This window comes from Mirounga leonina, unplaced genomic scaffold, assembly GCF_011800145.1.
Source record: "Mirounga leonina isolate KUSES-001 unplaced genomic scaffold, KU_Mleo_1.0 Mir_168, whole genome shotgun sequence".
Classification (NCBI taxonomy): domain Eukaryota; kingdom Metazoa; phylum Chordata; class Mammalia; order Carnivora; family Phocidae; genus Mirounga; species Mirounga leonina.
In genome coordinates, this window is record NW_023270426.1 from 44,991,611 (window position 1) to 45,013,533 (window position 21,923).

Genomic DNA, 21,923 nt, shown 5'->3' on the forward strand with positions numbered 1-21,923 from the left:
TTTTTGAAGGAGCACTGTGGCTGCCATATGGAGAATAAACTAGAAGGAGCCAGAGTACAAGCAGAGAGAGAAGGTTAACCACAGCAGTCCAGGTGAGAGATGATGGCAGCTTAAATAAGGTTATTAGCTGAGGAAATCGTGAGTAATAATGCGATATTGAATTCCTTTTGAAAACAAGGGTTGTCAAGATTTGGGAAGGGAGGAGATTGGTAAGTTTAAAGTACTTATTAAAACAACTAAATACATGATTCTGGAGTTCAGGGAATAGATCTTAGGCGAGAGATAAAGTATTTAGTAGTCATTAATTTGTATACAATCCTGAAAGCCACAGGCCTAAGGGAATACAGAAGAGATCTGATGAGAACTCTGGCTCCCTTCAGTGTTTCGAAAATAGGAAGATGACAGTGATTTGGTAAAGGAATTTGATACAGCATGCAGCAAGAGAGGTGAGGAGAGAACCAGTAGAGCAGTGTCCCAGAAATGAAGTGAATTAAAACCCTTTCGTGAGGGATGAACTGATGCTGATGATACATCAGGAAAAATGGACCTTTGACATTATGGAACTCATTGGTGACATTTACAAGAGTGATTTTAGTTGAGTGCTGGAGATGAAAGCATGCTTGGAGGGAGTTCAAGAGTAGGAGATGATGCAAATATGACTATATTTGAAAAGGGCAAGTGTAGAAAACTTTCAAGATGTTTTGCTCCAAGTGGAAGGAGAGAGGTGGAGTGGTAACAGCAGAGAAATGATTGATAGAATCAGAAAAAGTTTTTATTAATTTTAGTTCATTTTTTAAAAGATGATACACATTTTATCATGTCTGTACACTAATGGGAAAGATCCATTATTTTTGGAAAAAATTGAACTTGCAGGAAAGGGTACAATTCCATGAGTGAAGTCCTTTGATATGTAGAAGGAGATGAGCATCAATGCAGGAGCAGTGAGATTGGCCTTAGGTGCATAGACTGATCATCTGTTGAAACAGGAGGGAAGGTACGAATACAGAGTCAAGTAGGAGTGCAGTTGTGAGACTGAGTAAGTTCTCTCCTGATTTTATTTCCTCAGGAAAATTTAAAGTCAATGGCTATGGGTAGGGGAAAGGAATATTGCAGGTTGGAGGAGAAAGAAGGTATGAGAAGAGGTAGCATTGCACAGTGATGGACCAGGAAATCCCAAGAGATGAGGAAATGGGGATCTGAAGGAATGAGTGAAAAGGTAGTAGGAACAGTGGATTGTGGAAGCTTTGAGGAGGTTGGAGACTTGTTGGAGATATGGTACTAGACAGAATGAGCCGGGGAAAGAGGAGATGGCCGTTAGAGGAGTGGGGATGCTGAAATTGAGATGATGGAGGGGCTGTGGTGTGTCTGAGGTAGTCTGGAAGACAGGATCAATGGAGGTAAGGGGCTGAGAACTAGGTGACCAAAATATTAGGAGGATTATCTGTGTGGATATTGAAATTGCTAAAAATTAAGATAGGAGTAGTGGTACAGAGACAGACTGACAGTGGGCCAAGAGCTAAAATTTTCAGGAAAATTAAAGGGAGTATTGACGGTAACTTGAAAGGGATGGAATACCAAGTAGTATAGTTTGATGGTTTGGGTTATAAAAGAGGCTGGAGGTTTTTAGGAAGGAAGTAGGAATAGAGAGTTGGAAGGGGCAGTGAGAAGCAAGGAAGACATCTCCCACTGCCACTGTCAGGCCCAGGACTCTGTGGGGTTTTTCAGGGAAAAAAAGCTGCGAGTGGATCCAGGATAGTGTTACCAAGGAAGCAGTGTCCTTATAGTACAGCCAGGGGATGGTTTCCACAAACAAGTGAAGGAGTATGATCTTTATGCTTGCATTTGTGTTTGGAGTTTGGAGTTTAAGTCTAAGCAAAGATGAGGATACATGCGTATGCCATTTCACATACCATCATTTTTTAAATACCAATTATTTTTTCAATATAATTAATTATGATGAAAGATTTTATGTGTCCTTTTTAACCAAGTATGTTTTAAGTGTATATTACAACGCCTTATATACACCACTTAAAAATTTCCAACTCCCTAATTTCAGGTGTATTGTGAAGATCACTGGTGACATGACAATATCATTCCCAAGTGGAATTATTAAGGTCTTCACTAGCAATCCATCTCCAGCTGTGCTATGCTTCAGGGTGAAAAATATCAGCAGACTAGAGCAAATTCTTCCAAATGCACAACTTGTGTTCAGGTTTGTGTACTTTTGTTTTGAAGGTGAAATTCCTATAAAACTTTTCCTTCTTTATTGAAGCAATAATAATTGAGTTGGGTGACAATACAGCCTTCTACTGCCTGTGTGTGTCTTGGGTGGGGATAGTGGTAGTTGTTAAATCCTTCTCTCCCTCCCATTATTTCATTGTTCAAGGAAGTTTCTGCTATGTTTTGTTCCCCCTAACTTTAGTTTTCCCTACTTTTGGGTTATTCCTACGTAGTCTTTCCCAGGTTACCAAATGACAATACAGAGGCAAAGGATAAAGCCAAGTCAGATAAAATAACAAAAATATTTCTTACGCATACAGTGATCCATCGCAGTGTGATTCTAACACAAAAGATTTTTGGATGAACATGCAAGCTGTTACTATCTACCTCAAGAAGCTATCAGAGCAAAATCCAGCTGCTTCTTACTATAATGTAGATGTATTAAAGTATCAGGTGAGTGTCTTATCCTTATAAAAGTCCTAAGTTGAAATATTAAGAAATAGAATCTCACAGATTAAATGAGTAATAGGTCATGGCCAAATGAGGTTTATTCCAGGAATTAAGGATATTTCTTTCTTTAAGCTAGCATCTTTTTTTTTTTTTTAAAGATTTTTATTTATTTATTTGTCAGAGAGAGAGTGTGCACAAGCAGGGGGAGCGGCAGAGGGAGAAGCAGGCTCCCTGCCAAGCAGGGAGCACTGATGTGGGACTCCATCCCAGAACCCTGGGATCCTGACCTGAGCCGAAGGCAGACCCTTAACCAACTGAGCCACCCAGGCATCCCTAAAGATATTTCAAAATAAAATCTGTTAAGCCAAAGGAAACAGATGATCAAATTCACCATCTATTCCTGATTAAAATACTGAGTAAATATAAATACATGAATTTGTCCTTAACCTGAAAAGACCAGCAACATCAGTCTTAATAATGAAACACATAAAGCAGTTAAAGTCTGGAATGGCAAAGACACCTTATAAGATTTTTCTGGAGGTGTTAGAACAGGTAGACAAGAGAATAAAGTAAGCAGTAATAAATACTGGAAGGAAGAACCCAGATATTACTTACAAGTGATGTTACATTCCTGAAAAACCCAAGGGAATCAATTGAAAAGCTATTTGCTATAAGAGCTTTTAGTAAAGTTGAGTTTAATGCAAAAATTAGTTGCATTTTAAATAACCAGTTAGGAATTCTAATGCAGAAAAAATGATTAAAAAAAAAAAAACTAATCAGAGTTGGAGAGGTAGTATAAGATGGCAACATAGGAGGATCCTAAACTCTCCTCCTTCTATGGACACACCACATCTACAGCTATATCTGGAACAATTTCCTCTAAAAAAGACCTGAAAACTACCTGAACAGTTCCTTCACGTTAGCAAACAAGAAAAGGGTCACATGGAAGCATGCAGGAGAGGCTGAGACCCAGTCTCCCCACAGACCCCAACTCCAGCACTGCAGTCTACAATCAGAAGGGAACTCACATACCTGGAGCTTCTTCCTGAGTGAAAGGTTCCTACCGCACATCAGGCACCCCAACTTTTAAGACCTGTACCTGAGAGAAGAGCCCCCAGAACATCTAGCTTTGGAAAGCAACAGAGTTCATGCCCCTGATACCCAGGGCTATAGTGATCTGAGAAACAGCTTTTAGAGGGCTCTCACAGAAATTCACTCACCCTAGGGACCAGGGCAGAGGCAGCCATTCAAAACGTACCCAGACTATGTGTGAAAGAGATTCATTTGCTAATCATAAAATGTGAACCAGTGAGGCAGGGGCCTATAGGGGATACTCTCCAGGGACAGAGGAGCTAGTGGGCAGCATTTTAGTGCTAACTTATGAAAGCTGGCAGGTGCCATATATACACACACACACACACACACACACACATATATATACATGTATATACACACACATTCTTTTATTTCAGACTTTTTTTTTTAAGTGGGTACCATCTTTACCATCCAGGGAACATAGGCTGAACAATGTCATTTTTGCACTCTCCCTCTGTCTTGCTACAGCTTGCTGGTATCCTCCACGAAGGAGATTATACACTTGTCTGGAGCCCTGGTTTTTTCAGCTCTTGCCTAGCAGATACCTGTAGATTGCCTGGTCTGGTGGCTAGCAGGTCTTATGCTTGTGGTCTTACAAGACTGTGTATATTTGCTTTATTCAAAAGCTGCTGCCTGATGGTTTGGCTTCCTTCCAATCAGTCTCAGTGTAGGTGCTGAGATTACCTCCTTTGGGATAATGACAGGTCTTGGCACACCTTCCAACAATTGGGAGCTATTAAAAAAGAACAAGCTGGGCACCTGGGTGGCTCAGTTGGTTAAGCGACTGCCTTCGGCTCAGGTCATGATCCTGGAGTCCCTGGATCGAGTCCCACATCAGGCTCCCTGCTCGGCAGGGAGTCTGCTTCTCCCTCTGACCCTCCCCCCTCTCATGTGTTCTCTCTCTCTCAAATAAATAAATAAAATCTTTAAAAAAAAAATAAAAATAATAAAAATAAAAAAATAAAAAAGAACAAGCTGCTTGGATAATCACGAAATGTCAAGAGACAAGTAGCAGTTAGCAAGGTTGGATGTTAAGGTTCATCTACATGAGGCTACTCCTTCAAGCCTGGGAGAGGTGGCTATTTCAACTTATACGTAGAAACAGAGTCAAGCAAAATCGAGAAACAAAAGAATGTTTCTAATAAAAGAACAAGATAAAAACTTCAGAAAAAAGCCTTAATGAAATGGAGGTAAGTAATTTGCCTGATAGAGAGCTCAAAGAAATGGTCATAAAGATGCTCATTGAACTTGGGATAAGAATGGATGGACAAAGAACTTTAACAAAGAAATAGAAAATATAAGAACGTATCGAATATCAAATGTAAGTCACAGTGCTGAAAAATACAATACATGACTGAGAAACTAGAGGCGTTCAACAACAGATTAGATGGAGCAGAAGGAGGACAGTGGAACTCACCCAATCAGAGCAGCAAAAAGAATGAAAAAAGTGAGGATAGCTCAAGGGTCTTAAAGGGGCAACATCAAGCAGACTAACATTTGCATTGTAAGTGTTCCTGAAGGAGGAGAGGGTAGAGAAAAGCACAAAGAACTTACTTGAAGAAGTAATAGCTGAAAACTTTCCTAACCTGGGGAAGGAAACAGACATCCAGATCCAGGAAGACCAGAAGGTTCCAAGTTAGATGATCCCGAAGAGACTTACACCAAGACCTTTTGTAATTAAAATACCAAAAGTTAAAGAGGTCTTAAAAGTAGCAAGAGAAAAACCACTTGTTACATGTAGGGGGAACCGAACCCCCCACCCCCATAAGACTGTCAGCATGTTTTTCAGCACAAACATTGCAGGCCAGAAAGGGGACAGCAGGATACATTCAAAGTACTGAAAGAAAACAGCTTCCAACCAAGAATACTCTACCCTGCAAAGTTAGCATTTAGAATTGAAGGAGAAAGAGTTTTCTAGATAAGCATAAGGTAAACAAGTTCATTACAACTAAACCAACCTGACAAATGTTAAAAAGACTTTAAGCTGAAAAAAAAGGGCACTAATTAATAAGAAAACAAATATAAGTATAAATCTCACTGGCAAAGGTAAGCATATGGTAAAGGTGTAGTGGATTACTTACTTATAAAGGTAGCATGAGGATTAAAAAACAAAAATAGTAAAAATAACTATACAGTAATTAGTTAAGGGATACACTAGATAAAGATAAAATGTGACATCAAAAACATCAAATGCCAGTGGGGGGAGACTAAAAATAAGGTAGAGCTTTAGAATATCTTCAAACTTCAGTGGTTCTCAACTTAAAATAGTTCTAAATATAGGTTGTTATATGTAAGCCCCAGGGTAACTACAAAGCAAAAACCTATAGTAGATACACAAAAAATGAGAAAGGAATTTAAGCATGCCAGTAAATAAAGTCCTCAAACCACAAAGGAAGAGCACAGAGAAGAAAGAAACAGAGACAAACTATAGAAACAGCCAGGAAACAGTTGACAACATGCCAGTAAGTACATAGCTATCAATAATCTGTAAATGGACTAAATTCTCTAATCAGAAGACAGAATAGCTGAATGGATTAAAAATAATAAAAACATCTATATGCTGCTTGTAAGAGACTCACTTCAGATATAAGACCAAAGTTAAAGGGATGAAAGAGATGTTCCATGCAAATAGAAACCAAAAGAAAGCTGGGGTAGGTTAATAGACAAAATGGACTCTAAAATAAGAGGAATTAAGAGACAAAGAAGGACATTATATAGTGATAAAGGTGTCAGTCCACCACTACGATGTAATATATGCACCCAGCATTGAAGCACCTGAATATATATATGAAGCATATATTATGAGACCTAAAGGGAAAAATTGATAGCAGTATAATAGGGGAATGTAATACCCCACTTACATCATCTAGCCGAAACATTGTTCTTAAATAACATGTTAGACCAGATGGACTTAAAAGCTATATACAGAACATTCCATCCAAAAGCCAGAATATACATTTTTCTCAAGTGCATATGGAACATTCTCCAGGATAGATCGTAGGTTAGGCCACAAAACAAGTCTTAATAAATTTAAAAAGAATGAAATCTTATCAAGCATCTTTTCTGAGCACAATGATATGTAACTAGAAATCAATTAAAGGAAGAAGACTGGAAAATTCACAGATACGTGGAGTTTAAACAGTATGCTGCAGGGGCACCTGGGTGGCTCAGTCATTAACCGTCTGCCTTCGGCTCAGGTCATGATCCCAGGGTCCTGGGACTGAGCCCTGCGTCGGGCTCCCTGCTGAGCAGGGAGTCTGCTTGTCCCTCTCCCTCTACCCCTCCCCCTGCTCATGTGCTCGATTGCTCGCTCGCTCTTTTGCTCTCTTTCTCAAATACATAAATAAAATCTTTTGCAAAAATTAAAAAAAAAATGCTACAGAACCATTGGGTCAATGAATAAATCAACAGAGAAATTAAAAATTCTCTCGAAACAAATGAAAATGGAAATACAACACAAAAATTTATTGAATGCAGCCAGAGCAGTTCTAAGAAGGAAGTTTGTATCAATAAATGCTTACCTGGGAAACAAGAAAAATCTCAAACTTAACTTTACACATCAGAGAACTAGAAAATGAAACCAAAGTTAGTGGAATAATGGAAGTAACAAAGAGCAGAAATGAAATACAGATTAAAAATACAGTAGAAAAAACTAAGCTGGTTCTTTTAAAAGACAAAATTGATAAACTTTTAGTTAGACTCACCAAGAGAGAAGGAGAGATGGCTCAAATAAATAAAATCAGAAATAAAAGAGGAGACCTTACAACTTATACCACAGAAATACAAAGAGTCATGAGAGACCACTATGAACAATTTTATGCCAAAAAATTGCACAACCTAGAAGCAACAGATCAATTTTTAGAAACATACAGCCTTGTAAGACTAAATCCTGATGAAGTAGAAAATCTCAATAGACCAGTTACTAGTAAAGAGACTGTATCAGTAATCAAAAACGTCCCAGCAACAAAAGTCCAAGACAATTCTACCAAACATTCAAAGAAGAATTAATACTGATCCTTATCGAACCGTTCCAAAAAAAAAAAAAAAGAGAAGGCAGCAATTCATTTTATGAGGCCAGCATTGAGGCCAACACTGATACCAAAGCCAGACAAGGATACCACAAGAAAAAATTATAGGCCAATATTGCTGATGAACATAGATACAAAAATCTACAACTAAATGTCAGCAAACCAAATTCAGCAGTACCTTAAAAGGATCATACACCATGATTAAGTGGGATTTATTCTGGAGATAACAAGGATGATGGTTCAACTTTGACAAATCAACTAACATGGTTAACAAAATGAAGTATAAAAATATCATCTCAGTAGATGCAGGAAAACCATTTGACAAAATTCAACATCCATTTATGATGAAAACTCCAGACAAACTGAATATAGAGGAAATGTATCTCAAAAGAATAAAGGCCATATGGGACAAACCCACAGTTAACATCATATGCAATGGGGAAAAGCAGACAGCTTTTCCTCTAAGATTAGGAATAACAGAAGGATGCCTACTCTCAACAGTTTAATTCAGTGTACTATTTTAAGTCTTAGCCAGAGCAATTAGGCAAGAAAAAGGTAAAATGCTTCCAAATTGTAAAAGTAGTAAAATTGTCACTACAGATGATGTGATATGTAGAAAACCCTGAAGACTCCACCAAAAAAACTTACGATAACTAATACATTCAGTAGAGTTGCAGGATACAAAATCCATATAAATCCATATACAGAAATCTTTTGCATTTTTTTTTTTAAAGATTTTGTTTATTTATTTGACAGAGAGAGATACAGCAAGAGAGGGAACACAAGCAGGGAGAGTGGGAGAGGGAGAAGCAGGCTTCCTGCTGGGCAGGGAGCCTGATGCGAGGCTTGATCCCAGGACCCTGGGATCATGACCTGAGCCGAAGGCAGACGCTTAACCGACTGAGCCACCCAGGCGCCCCAATCTTTTGCATTTTTGTACAGCAATAGTGAACTACAGAAAAAAAAAAATTATGAAACCAATCCCATTTACAGTTGCTTCAAAAGAATAAAATGCCTAGTAATGAATTTAACCAAGGAGGTGAAAGACCTTTACACTGAAAACTGTAAGACAATGATGAAAGAAATTGAAGGTGACACAAATAAATGGAAAGATATTCCATGTTCATGGATTGGAAGAATATTGTTAAAATATCCATAATAGCCAAAGCTATGTAGAATTTCAGTGCACTCCCTGAAGTTTCAATGCCATTTTTCACAGAAATAGAACGAACAGTACTAAAATTTGTGTAGAACCACAAAAGACCCCAAATAGCTAAAGAAATCTTGAGAAAAAAAAAGCTGGAGGTATCACACTCCCTGAGTTCAAATGGTATTACAAAGCTCTAGGAGTCCAAACTGTATGGCATGGCCATAAAAACAGACACATAGATCACTGGAACCAAATAGAGTCCAGAAATAAATCAATGCATACATATTCAATTAATTTGCAGCAAAGGAGCCAAGAATATACAATGGGGAAAGGGTAGCTCTGCAATAAATGTGTGGGGAAAACTGGACAGCTATCTGGTAAAGAATCAAACTGGGCCCCTGTCTTATACCGTACTCGAAAATCAACTCAAAATGTCCATGTACTTGAATTTAAGACCTGAAACCATAAAACTCCTAGAAGAATAAAAAAGTGGCTAAGTTCCCTGACAGTGGCCTTGGCAATGATTTTTTGGATCAGACTCCAAAAGCAAAGGCAACAAGAGCAAAAATAAACAAGTGGGACTACCTCAAATTAGAAAGCTTCTGCACAGCAAAGGAAATGATCAGAAAAAGAAAAGGCAACCTACTTACTGGGAGGAAGTATTTGCAAATCAACCTGATAAGAGTTAATACCCAAAAGAATTCATAGCCAACAACTGGATTATAAAATGGCTATGGGATATGAATAGACATTTTTCCAAAGAAAACATACAGATGGTCGGTAGGGCACATGAAAAGATGCTCAACATCACTAGTCAGGGAAATGCAAATCAAAACCACAATGAAATATCACTTCACACGTGTTAGAATAGCTGTTATTAAAAAGACAAGAATTTATAAGTTGTGGAGAGGATATGGAGAAAAAAGAATCTTCGTGTACTGTTGGTGGGGATGTAAATTAGTGCAGCCACTATGGAAAACAGTATGGAGATTCCTCAAAAAAAAAAAAAAAAAAAAAATCAAAAAGAACTACCATGTGATTTAGCAGTTGGACTTCTAGATACCTGTCTGAACAAAAACGCTAATTAACAAATCATTTTCACTTCCATGTGTACTGTAGCATTATTAACAATAGCCTAGACATGGAAACAACCCAAGTGTCCCTCAATAGATGAAAGCATAAATAAGATGTAGTATATATATATATATATAATGGACTATTACTTGGCCATAATAAAGAATAAAATCTTGCCATTTGTAACATCATGGATGGACCTTGAGGGCGTTATGCTAAGTGAAATAAGACCAACAAAGACAAATACGGTATAATCCCACTTATATATGGAACTTAAAAAACAAAATGCCAGGCTCAGAGATCAGAGAACAGATTGTTGGTTGCCAAATAGAGGGTTCAGGGGGGTAGGCAAAATGGGTGAAGTGATTCAAAAGTACGAACGTCCAGTTATAAAATAAGTCATGGGGATGGAAGATAACAGTGTCCTAAGGTTAGTAAAACTGTATTGCATATTTCAAAGTTGCTAAGAGGGTAGATCTTAATCCTCATCATGAGAAAAAATAATTGTGATTATTTTGCAGTGTATACAAATATTGAATGTTTATGTTGTCTGACTGAAATTCATGTCAATATACCACAATAAAAATCCTTTTAAAAATCTGTTAAAACCATCCTTTCCTATAGCCACAGTGAACAACAACAATAAAAACCAATTTGGAAAAAAACCTAACAATCTCTACTGAGCTGAATATAATTATAAAGGAGTGCTTTATTCAGATGAAGAGTCATGTTGTAAACAGTTTAGGTGTTTCTAAAATAACTTATAAATTTAATGTAATCCTGATCATAAACCTAGTAGAAGTGTGTATGTATTGGTGTTTAGAAACTTGACAGTCATTTTCAGGTTCTCTGGAAGAATAAGGCTTGGAATAATCAGTTAAATGTCTTAAATGGTAATGTGGAGTAATGTTTGAGTTTTAATGGGAAAACTTTTTGTAAGGTGACAGTATTTATAGTAGTTTGGAACTGGCAGAAGAGATGGCCAGATCAAAGGAAGAGTATGTCCAGAAATGGATCTAAGAATAAATGGAAAACTTACTTGACCAATTAGCATTTCAAGGCAATGTGGAAATGATGAGTTTTTCAATAAATGGTACTGGGGCATCAGGCTGGAGATTTGGGAAAAAATTCACTGAATCCCTAACTCATACCTTTAAACAAAATAAAATCTGCATATATCAATAATAGTAAAAGATGAAACCATAAAGTTACTAAAATAAATCATGGGTGAATATAAATCTATGGGTATATATGCAAGTGTGTGTATATATGTATAACTATATATATTTTACATATTTTCATCTTGAAATGTCAAGAGCTAAGTGTAATACAAAACCCAGAAGCCATGAATGAGTGAGATCTTTGACAACAAATAAATCAGTGTATATAAACTCTTTTTGTTAAAACAAATACTTAAATAGAATCCATATTTAATCTGGATTACAAAAAAGTATTTGTAATATATAAGACCAAAGGGTTACTGTAAACCTTATAAATTAATAAGTAAAAGGTGATTAACTCAATAGATAGGTAACTTCCAGAAGATGCTCCATGTCAGTAGTAATCAGAGCAATGAATATTAAGACAACAGTGAGATACCAGTTTTAGCCCATTAATTGACAAAAATGGGCAAGATTGCTCTATTAAGAGAGGTGTGACCACTTGTTAGAAGGTGTACAAGTTAATCAAACTGATTAGAAAGCAGTTCTTTTAGGTTGTTGAATTAGATTGCTGAATAGTCAAATTTTTAAAGAATTATTTAGAGAGAGAGAGAGCACGAGGAGGCGGGGCAGAGGGAGAGAGAGAGAAAATTTCAAGCAGACTCTGTCCTGCGTGCAGAGCCCAACACGGGGCTCCATCTCAAGATCCTGAGATCACAACCTGAGCCAAAACAAAAGTCTGATGCTCAAATGACTACGCCACCCAGGTGCCCCTGAATAGTTGAACCTTTAATTTAGCAATTCCACCTCAAGAAATCAGTTCTTCAAATATCACAAAAATGGGCAAAAAACAAAGATTAAGGTACGAAGGATATTCACTGCAGCATTTTATGGAAGCCACTTAAGTACACATCTACAGAAGAGATTCATTAAATGAGTTACTACAGCCTTTAAAAAGAATGAGATCCATGTATGCATACCTACCAAGTGTGTAAGGAAATGTACCACGGTGTTAACAATGGGGAGTAAGAATGTCAAGGGATAAGTTTCCTATTTCATCTGAAATTTTTTTTAGGATTGTATTTATTAGAGTGAGCACAAGGGGTGGGGGAGGGGTATAGAGGGAGAAGCAGGCTTCCCGTTGAGCAGGGAGCCCAACGCAGCACTTGATGCGAGGACCCTGAGATCATGACCTGAATCCAAGGCAGATGCCTAACCAGCTGAGCCACCCAGGTGCTGCCCTCCTTGCCCCCATACTATCTGAATTTTTAATAGAGTAATGGTATTAAAATGGCTTGTGTTTCTAGAAAATAAATACTTTAAAAAGTGCTGCCACGTAAATGGGCTTAAAGTTTATTGCAAGTATTCATTATTATTATTTTTTTTTTTAGAAAGATTTTTTTTTTTTAAGATTTTATTTATTTATTTATTTGAGAGAGAGAGAATGAGAGACAGAGAGCATGAGAGGGAGGAGGGTCAGAGGGAGAAGCAGACTCCCCGCCGAGCAGGGAGCCTGATGCGGGACTCGATCCTGAGACTCCAGGATCATGACCTGAGCTGAAGGCAGTCGCTTAACCAACTGAGCCACCCAGGCGCCCCATTATTATTAATTCTGTAAATGTTATTCAGTGCTTGTTTACTAGGAATAGCATGAAAGATAGACAGTATATAGAGTAAGTAGATAATAATGTATGTTACTGAGAAAAGGCAAAGTGTGCAGAATAAAGAAGAATGAAAATGTAATATTAGTGTAAATTTAGACAGGGTGATCAGGGTAGGTCTCATTAAAAAGGAGTTATTTGAGCAGGGAACTAAAGAATGGAAAAGAATTGCACCATTTACTATGGGTCATGTGGTTAAAATTAAACACTTGCAGTTGGAAGTATTCTAATTCTCAACTTGCAATATTGCATAATTTATCTTTTTAAATTTAATTTTCTTAAATTCATAAGGAATCTTAGAATTCTGTGTTGGATATTGAGAGATACTCAAAAGTTACATGCATTAATAAGAATCACCTGATATCATACTTATTTCTGGACCTTGCACCTAAGCTTCTGAGTCAGATTCTCTGGATCTCCAGGAATGTGTATTTTGCACAAATATCATGGATATTTTGATGTATGTAGTCCTAGATCCACACTTGGAGAGTGACTCTTACTCCTTTGAGATGAACCTGCTTTATTCTTCCTAGCAGTATTTCCGTCATTGTTTCTGATTCCAAGACTCTTGTGGTCATGTATACATCTCATTAGCATGACTTGTTTACTTTGGGGGCAAAAAACTTTCTTGGGTTTTTTTCTCTTTAAAGGTATCATCGAATGGTATTCAGTCCACTCCTCTAAATCTTGCAACATACTGGAAATGCAGTGCTGGCACCACAGATCTTAGAGTGGATTATAAGTACAACCCAGAAGCTATGGTGGCACCAAGTGTGCTTTCCAACATACAGGTGGTGGTACCTGTGGATGGAGGAGTCACAAACATGCAGTCCCTTCCCCCTGCAATATGGTAAATTTTAGATTTCTGAATTCCTGCTAAATTTCTCCTCCAAGTCCCAACTTCTAGAACCTAAGTTCTCAAAGTTGTCTTGTAAGTTTGGAAAGTTTTAGTGCATTTTACCATGGAAACCATGGTATGTATGAAAGATGCTGTTCATCCTATTAGTCTAATCCCAGTAGCCTCATTCCAGAAGTGGGTTTGCTGTCACCACCTAGACCTGAATGATACAGTACAACTTTACCCTTAGGCAAATTGCTTAACCTCTGTAAACTTTATTTTTCTTAAAAAAAAAAAAAAAAGATAATTACTTTGCAGAGTTATATATAACATCTAGCATATCTGTAAGGACACCTGTCTTACTAGTTTAGTAACTCTCATCTCTTAACTTCTTCTCTTGTTCCCTTTATTAATATGAGATTCTGACACTCTATTTGCTTCACTGTTTAATAAAATTTTCTTCTCCTTTAGTAATGGAGGTACCGAACCACCTATACATTCAGTTTTCCTCTCTCTGACCAGAAGAAACTTTGTAATCTAGTAAATTTCCATTAAGATATTAGCATTATATTATATCATGAACACATCTTCACCAGGTAATACTAAAAGTAAATTTAGCCCTATAGTTGTTCTGGCGAAATATTTAAAATACATTTATTTTTTGACTGCCCATCCTATAAGGCACTATACTGGACACTTAATCTGAAGATACTTGTTCTTACAGGAATGCAGAACAAATGAAAGCCTTTTGGAAACTCTCTGGTATTTCAGAGAAATCAGAAAATGGAGGTAAGTGTATATGCTTTTTTGTTTGTAATGCAGTGCCCCTGAAAATGGATTTTTTAGGCATTTTTATGGAAAGTTTTTTCTTGGACTTTCATGCCTTCAGTTCTAGAATTGACCACTAGGTGGAAGTTAATACCTTAAATAAGAGTGCACCAGTTGATATTCAGAACACATTTCCCCTCTAGATTGAATATGCTTTCTCTGTAAGAAAAAGCATTTGTTTCGCTGTAACTTTATAAAAACTATGTAAATGCGTATGCAGTCAATTTACTTTATTAGGTATTTTCAAGTAGAACCATCTATCCTGCTGGGTAACCTGATAACTAACTGAAACTCTTTTAACACACCCTTTAGGTCATTCTGTTATTGGGGTCCTGGCCTCCCAGAAATCATGCAGAAGCTTCCAGACTTAAAAAATCCTCTTTCTTTGCCTTCCCCCTTTCTAAGACAACTTTTCTTAGTCGTATCACCTTAGTAAAACCAACCATCAACAGCTTTTACTTCTCTGCTTATTATTTTAAGGAGAAACAAGTTAATTGCTTACTCCCACCAAGTCTCCATCTGTTTGTGTTCAAAATGCAAAGGAAAAATCTCTGCTGGGTGGTCACCCTAGTGTCTCCTCTAAGTCAACTTAATTTCCAGGACCATCAAGTCTTTAATTATTCTCATTTTCTCTTAAAGTTAAGAGAATTCTCTTGCTCTTTTTATTAATGTATAATGTATTATTTGTTTCAGGGGTACAGGTCTGTGGTTCATCAGTCTTTTTTTTTTTTTTTAAGATTTTATTTATTTATTTGAGACAGAGAGAATGAGAGAGACAGAGAGCACATGAGAGGGGGGAGGGTCAGAGGGAGAAGCAGGCTCCCTGCCGAGCAGGGAGCCCCGATGCAGGACTCGATCCCGGGACTCCAGGATCATGACCTGAGCCGAAGGCAGTCGCTTAACCAACTGAGCCACCCAGGCGCCCTGTGATTCATCAGTCTTACACAATTCACAGCACTCACCATAGCACATACCCTCCCCAGTGTCCATCACCCAGCTACCCCATCCTTCCCACTCCAACAATCCTCAGTTTGTTTTCCTCAGATGTCCCTACCAATGCAAGCTTCATCACAGGCACTCAGTTTTTTTCCTGAGATTAAGAGTCTCTTATGGTTTGTCTCCCTCTCTGGTTTTGTCTTGTTTCATTTTTCCCTCCCTCCCCCTATGATCCTCTGCTTTGTTTCTCAAATTCCACATATCAGTGAGATCATATGATAATTGTCTTTCTCTGATTGTATTTCACTTTCCTGCTCTCCTTTGAATGCCTAATTTAACCTTCAATAACTTTTCCTATTAAATAGGTTTTGTTTTGTTTTGTTTTTTTTAGCTTTTCCAGTTTTGCTTAAGTTTTTTCTCTTTGAACATTTTAAGCATACTGTGATCAAAACATAAATCATTTCAGTAGGTTTTCTCACATATTTCTTTATCAAGGACCAGCAACATATCTGTAGTGGCTATTTATTTATACATGCCATGCTGAATCATACTTTTACTGGAGAAACATCTATTTGGTGAAATAGCCAAGATGATCTACAGTTCCTTTGTTGCTGTTTGGTACTTGAAGTTTGCCTGTTTTCAGGTGCCAGTGGTGCTGACTTTTACTCAAGCATTATGGCTTCTGGGGAGACAAATTTGAAATTCGTAGTTAAAACTAGAAGTAAACCAGAAGTCCTATTTGAATTGAGGGCTTACAACCAGTTAGCAGGGAAGAGAGGACATAGATTTTTCCCCTGCTTAATGAAACCGTACTATTTTAAGTACTAACAAGGGAAATTGTTCCTTCAAAAATAAGATACAAATTTTCTAACCAGATATTTTAATAGTTTGCCTCTGCTGTTCAGGTATCAAGTGTGTGAAGAAATGTTAAAATCTTTTAAATGTGGTTCTGATTTGGTTAGTCAGCCTTTAAAAAGAAATATCCAAATTAGAATGCTGTAAAATAGGAATATGTTTCTATTCTGGCATTATGCCCAGGAGAGGGACAGGAAATAATTCTCAAGTTTAAGCACTGCCAAGGTGGCTGCTCTTAGCCTGTGTAGTAGAACTTTCACAGAATTGAATTGCCTATCAAGAGAATTGTAAAAGTGTAAGGAGGGTTTGGACAGTGGTTAAGAATTAGGCAGCAGTTCATCCCCCAGCTGATCTGTGCCATCAGGTGCAGTCCTGCAGGCGGATCACGGTTATGGTATCTTCCTCCAGATTTCCCTCTGTGGTGTTCAGCTTCTGTGCAAGGAATCCTAGAACGTCACTCCTGCTACCTGGCAATTCCATCTGTTTTCCTTGACCAGAAACCTGAGCATGCCCCTAGACTACTCCTCCTTTCCCCGTTTTTTGACTCCCAACTCTGAAATATCTTTCAAATGCATTTACTTCTTTCCTTTCCCTTAGCCTAGTTGAGATCCCCTGTTTAATCAACTGTCACATAGAGTTCTACACTGTTTCATTGACTTTTAGTTGGTTTCCCTACCTTGCATCTTATACTTCGGTCCCCTTTTGAGATACTAATCTGAAATGTTTTTGTCTTCCTTATCGTTAGTGGCTCCCTATGATTATTTCTTATCGTGAGTTGTAAAGATACTTCCAACGTGTTCCTTCCTACCCTAGTCTTATCTTCTGCCACTCTTGCATCCTGTTCTCCAGCTCTTCTGTGATGTATGCAGTTCCCTTAAAGGCACTGTGTTCTCTCAGGTCTCCCATCTCTGTACCTGTAGTTACCGCTGCCTGCAATTCACATTGGGCCCATAGCTCTTGAGAGCTCTTTTACAGCATTTATCATATTCATCATAATTATTTGGTTTACAGTTTCTGGCACACGGTTAGACTGAGGTATGTTGAATAAATGGTTATATTGAAAAGAAAGCATCTCAGAACTACCTAGTTGACCCTTGATCAATGCAGGGGTGAGGAGTGCCGAACCCTCTGCACCCCACCCACCCTGGTGGCGCCGTATAGTCAAAAATCCACATATAACTTAGACTCCCCCAAAATTTTATTAGTAATAGTCTACTGTTGACCAGAAGCTCTACTGATAACAGTTGAAAATACTGTTCTATGTTATTATATACATAGATATCGTCAAAATAAAGTAAGCGAAATAAAAGAAAATGTTAAGAAAATCGGAAGAGAAAATACATTTACAGTACTGTACTGATGGGGGAAAAAAATCCATGTTTAAGTGGACCCACATAGTTCAAACCCATGTTGTTTAAAGGTCAGCTGTATTTGGCATGATAGTACCAGTTAAATTTGAAGAAGCGGAGTAGAAAATGATGTTGATACAGCTTTCCCAGTCTTAGCTGTCTTTCCTTCTTTACCTCTCCCACCCCCATAATATGGTAGTTGCTGTCATTTCCTTTTGACTTTATTCCTACTCGTACTCCTCCTAGGGTTTCCGTCTGAACTGCCCTCATGGACTCCCTTTTTCTCTTTCGACTTCCACATGTGTCTGTATGTAGCACATTGAATCTCAGTAGGAATCTACCAGGGTGTTTACTATTAAGTCAGAGAGAAGCAGGGATTAAATTAATTCAGATTCATTGAATAAAGTCTGCTTTGGAAACAGGACAATGGTTTGTTTACTGTATACATTTTATGAATTTGGCATAGGACATAGTTCATCTTCACTTGTTTGTGTGTCAATTTTATGTTGCCCTATTTAAGTTCTTTTATTCTTTGCCTTGTAGGTTCTGGGTCCCTCAGAGCAAAATTTGATCTTTCAGAAGGACCTAGTAGACCCACCACACTTGCAGTGCAATTCCTCAGCGAGGGAAATACCCTCTCAGGAGTAGATATTGAACTTGTAGGCACTGGCTATAGGCTTTCCTTAGTAAAGAAGCGGTTTGCCACTGGTAAGTTGGGAGATTTTAAGTTTTTAATGTACATGGGAAACATTTATATTCGAACAGTAAGTTTCTAAGCAACTGTTTATTAAGTTGTCAAGCAGTTTGTAATCTAAAGTCATGGAAACTTTCTTCTTTGACCTTTGTACAAAGTACCAGGTAGAGAAACACCTGGGAGAGAGTAAGCATGGTCCGGACAGCTGGACGGACACCTGTGATCTGTTTCTAATGTATTGTAAACAGCAGGTGGGAACTGAGTTTGTGTATCTGTACCCACAGTGAAAATGTCCTCCTTTGAGTTCATTTGAAAGTGTAATTGCTGGGGTCTGCTTGGTGTTTTTCAGGACGATACCTGGCGGATTGTTGATGGACCTGGGAAACTGGTTGGCTCGAGAGAATTACAGGCCTGCCATCCTGTGTTGTCTGTTCTTTCCAACACTGTTTTAGCTTATAATAGGTCTTTGAACTTACATATATTTGAGAACTGATTACAAACATTAAATTGCACTTTTGAAGTGACTCATCAAAAGCAATAGCACTGAAATGATTTTCAACACTGTTAATGATCAACTGCCATATTCCGGAAGCACCTTTGAGATTCTCAGTAAAATGAAGTTTTCCTAGGCTGAAATTTTACATTATCTTCAGTGTCTATGTTGAGTTGTAGTGTATTATCAGGCCTAAAATTTCAGGAGAGCAAGCACAAAATAATTCAGCTTTCCATTAATTTTTAGAGTCAGAGATAGCTTTGAAATTTCCTAAGTTTGAGATGAATGGAGACACACAGAACGTTGAATTGTAAGTTTTGGATAATGTTAATTTAGAATACTCAATCAAATTGAGTTATGTGCCATAATCAGACCAGAGTCCCAAGGCGTATGCAAAAAATGTATAATTTGATTCTCATATAAACATTAATAAAGTGTAGATGGTGTTTTGTATGATTTTTTTAATTCTCAAGTGCAATGTGTGTTAAAATAAGCTTGCAAAAGACCGCAGAGAAATTTACTTCTGCAGTTAGTTAACTTTATAGAATTTGTGATTGTTTTTAAGAATTAATGCTGTAGATTTAATTTATTTTTATATGGATTACATAATGTGTGCCTTTTAAAACAATAACAAAAGCCAGAAATGTGCCTATCCAGTTTGTGTTCATTAACGTGCCTCACTTTCCCCCCCTCACAGTCTGGATCTTCTATCTTAGGGTGGTCAAGCATTTTTACAAGATAATTGCCATTTCTGTAAATACCTTTGGCCTCAGTTGGAAAGGGAATTCAGAGTAACTAAAGGGTAATTTGTACTTAAAAACCCTGGCTCACTTCTTTAGTGATAACACTGTAGCCACTAGAAAGAGAACTATACCTAAGGGCATATGTTTACAGGGGGGAAAGTTACCTTCAGTTATTCCACCTAAGTATGTAAATCATAAAACAAATATTGAAAAACTGATGAATGGTTAATTGGTAACTGCTGTTTTATTTCTCAACTTGGCATTTCCCTTCATTCTGTTTATCATTGGAAATTTATATACATTTACTGAATGTGTTGTGAGCATGAATTTTGTATTTTGTGAGAAACTCATTTAAGAAATATTAGTTTTGGCATTGGAGAAGTACTGCCAGTTATTTTCATTTCAACAATTGGAAAAATTACCAATTTATGTTTTTATTATTTAACTGCCACCTGCTAGAAATGGGGAGATTATTTGAAGTGATGGATTGGGTTAAGCCTTTCTTGAACTACTAATATTAAATAGTAAAACTAACTTTGTAGCAAATCCTGATTAACTGAAAGACTTAAAATATTTTGGACAGTTTCATAACTTACAAATGGGAGTTTTATTTATAAGGATAAATGCCAGTGTCCTGCATTTTTACGTAGAAGTGATAAATTGTGTTACATAATTTATATAAAACCACTAATTATTCTGTTAAGCTTTACAGAACATAAAACCCCTACTACTAGACACTTATGTAATGTCTTGCTCTACTAAATGTAGCAGAAAATCTACTTATTAGCAATACATATAACACAATATGTGCTTTTTAAATATATTCAGTGTTAGCCCAGATCTAAATTTAGATTTGACTAAAGCAACACATTAAGACAATTTGCTGAAATGTTCATCTTTACTACATAGTGAGCGAAATGAGAATTGCTCTTATATTGTGTTCTTTTAAATGCCAATTACAGTCCCTTACTGGAATCTTAAATGTAACTGCTTTGTAATCGGGCAGCTTTTAATGGGCAGTTAATACTTTATTATTGGACTTGACACCATTACACTCACCATGTTTGTTTTTAAATCAAGTATTACCTGAAAATGTTCAAATTAGTGAAATGGTTAAACTTCTGCACTTTCTTAATTACCACAGTCTTCATACCTACATTTGTATTTAGGCGCAGGTTACAATTTTGAAGCCATATGAGTTTATATTGATTTTGTTTTTCATTTAAAAATCCACTAATGATATAAAAAAGACCAGTAGATTTTCAATGGGAAATGTATTTAGCAAGCTGGTTCTTGCTTATGTATAGTGATAAACTTTGTAGCTGCCTCTTTAACCAAGAATTTGTAAACACAGAACTCTAACAAATATGAGTTTTTAAGAAATATTATTTACTACTTTGAGTTGTAATTAGAACAATGCAAATCTATCTTACACAATTTTGTAAATATTTTCGATTTTTTCATAAAATGTAAATTTTACATAAAAGTTGTGCCCTTAATAAACATGTAATATATAATTTATCTGTTGGTTTATGTGTCTTTGTACCCCTACTGGTAGGACAAGGCAAGCTAGGTAAGGAGTAATTGGTTTTGAACTTGGTATCACCATTTAGACAGGCATACAGATTGATCTGTTAATTTTAATTGGTTATATCAGAAAACTTTATTTGCAGTATCACCTCAAAATATATTGTTTAATAAGAGATTTTTAAATATATTTAAATAGATTTTCCAATGTATAGTTTCTAAATATATTTAAATTGATGTTAAGCTTTAGCAAAGACTTTCCTCCTGATATAACAAGTGATTTCTTGGCCTTTTCCTTATGGTTGCAGTGTGGCTGCCACAGGTCCAGAGTATATAATTACATCGGAAGCTGGGAGAAGGGGCAGTGCCTGGTGTACCTGTCCTTTCTGTCAGGAGAGTAAAACCTTTTCCAGAAGCTTCTACCACATTTGTGCTTATATCTTGTTGCCTAGTATTGTGTAAGAGAGGCAGAGTAAGCAAGTAGCCTTTATAATGAAAATGAGCGAAGGAGAAGGGGCTGGACCAATAGGTCAGCCACAGAATTCCTGACTGGTACAGGAGTATTTCCTTATGGCTTATTGCCAATCGAATCTTTGCATTATCCCAGTAAACTTCAAGAAAAAAAAAAGGGGTTTGTTTGTTTGTTTTTGTTTTTTAAGATAAACAGCAATGGGCAGGGCAAACTTGAAAATCTTCTGTTTTTATCTTTAGGAAGAATCTATCAGTATAACCTTTGAATAGAATAATTTGAAACCAAGGCACATCACTATCTGTGGTGAACATAGATGCCAAAATCCTCAACAAAATATTAGCAAACTACAT

The 21,923-nt window shown here is 37.0% G+C and overlaps 1 protein-coding gene across 2 annotated transcripts in view; it reads left to right on the forward strand.

The window, feature by feature from the left end:
• The window catches only part of FCHO2 (FCH and mu domain containing endocytic adaptor 2), a 127,346-nt gene extending 106,421 nt beyond the window's left edge, over positions 1 to 20,925 (forward strand). For both annotated transcript variants that reach the window (XM_035014624.1, XM_035014623.1), the window contains exons 21-26: positions 2,057 to 2,212; positions 2,541 to 2,673; positions 13,489 to 13,688; positions 14,401 to 14,465; positions 18,188 to 18,352; positions 18,688 to 20,925. In XM_035014624.1, the coding sequence (XP_034870515.1) occupies positions 2,057 to 2,212; positions 2,541 to 2,673; positions 13,489 to 13,688; positions 14,401 to 14,465; positions 18,188 to 18,352; positions 18,688 to 18,710 (742 nt within the window). In that variant the 3' untranslated portion in view covers positions 18,711 to 20,925. The remainder of the gene's footprint in view (positions 1 to 2,056; positions 2,213 to 2,540; positions 2,674 to 13,488; positions 13,689 to 14,400; positions 14,466 to 18,187; positions 18,353 to 18,687) is intronic.
• The last annotated feature ends 998 nt before the right edge of the window (positions 20,926 to 21,923 follow it).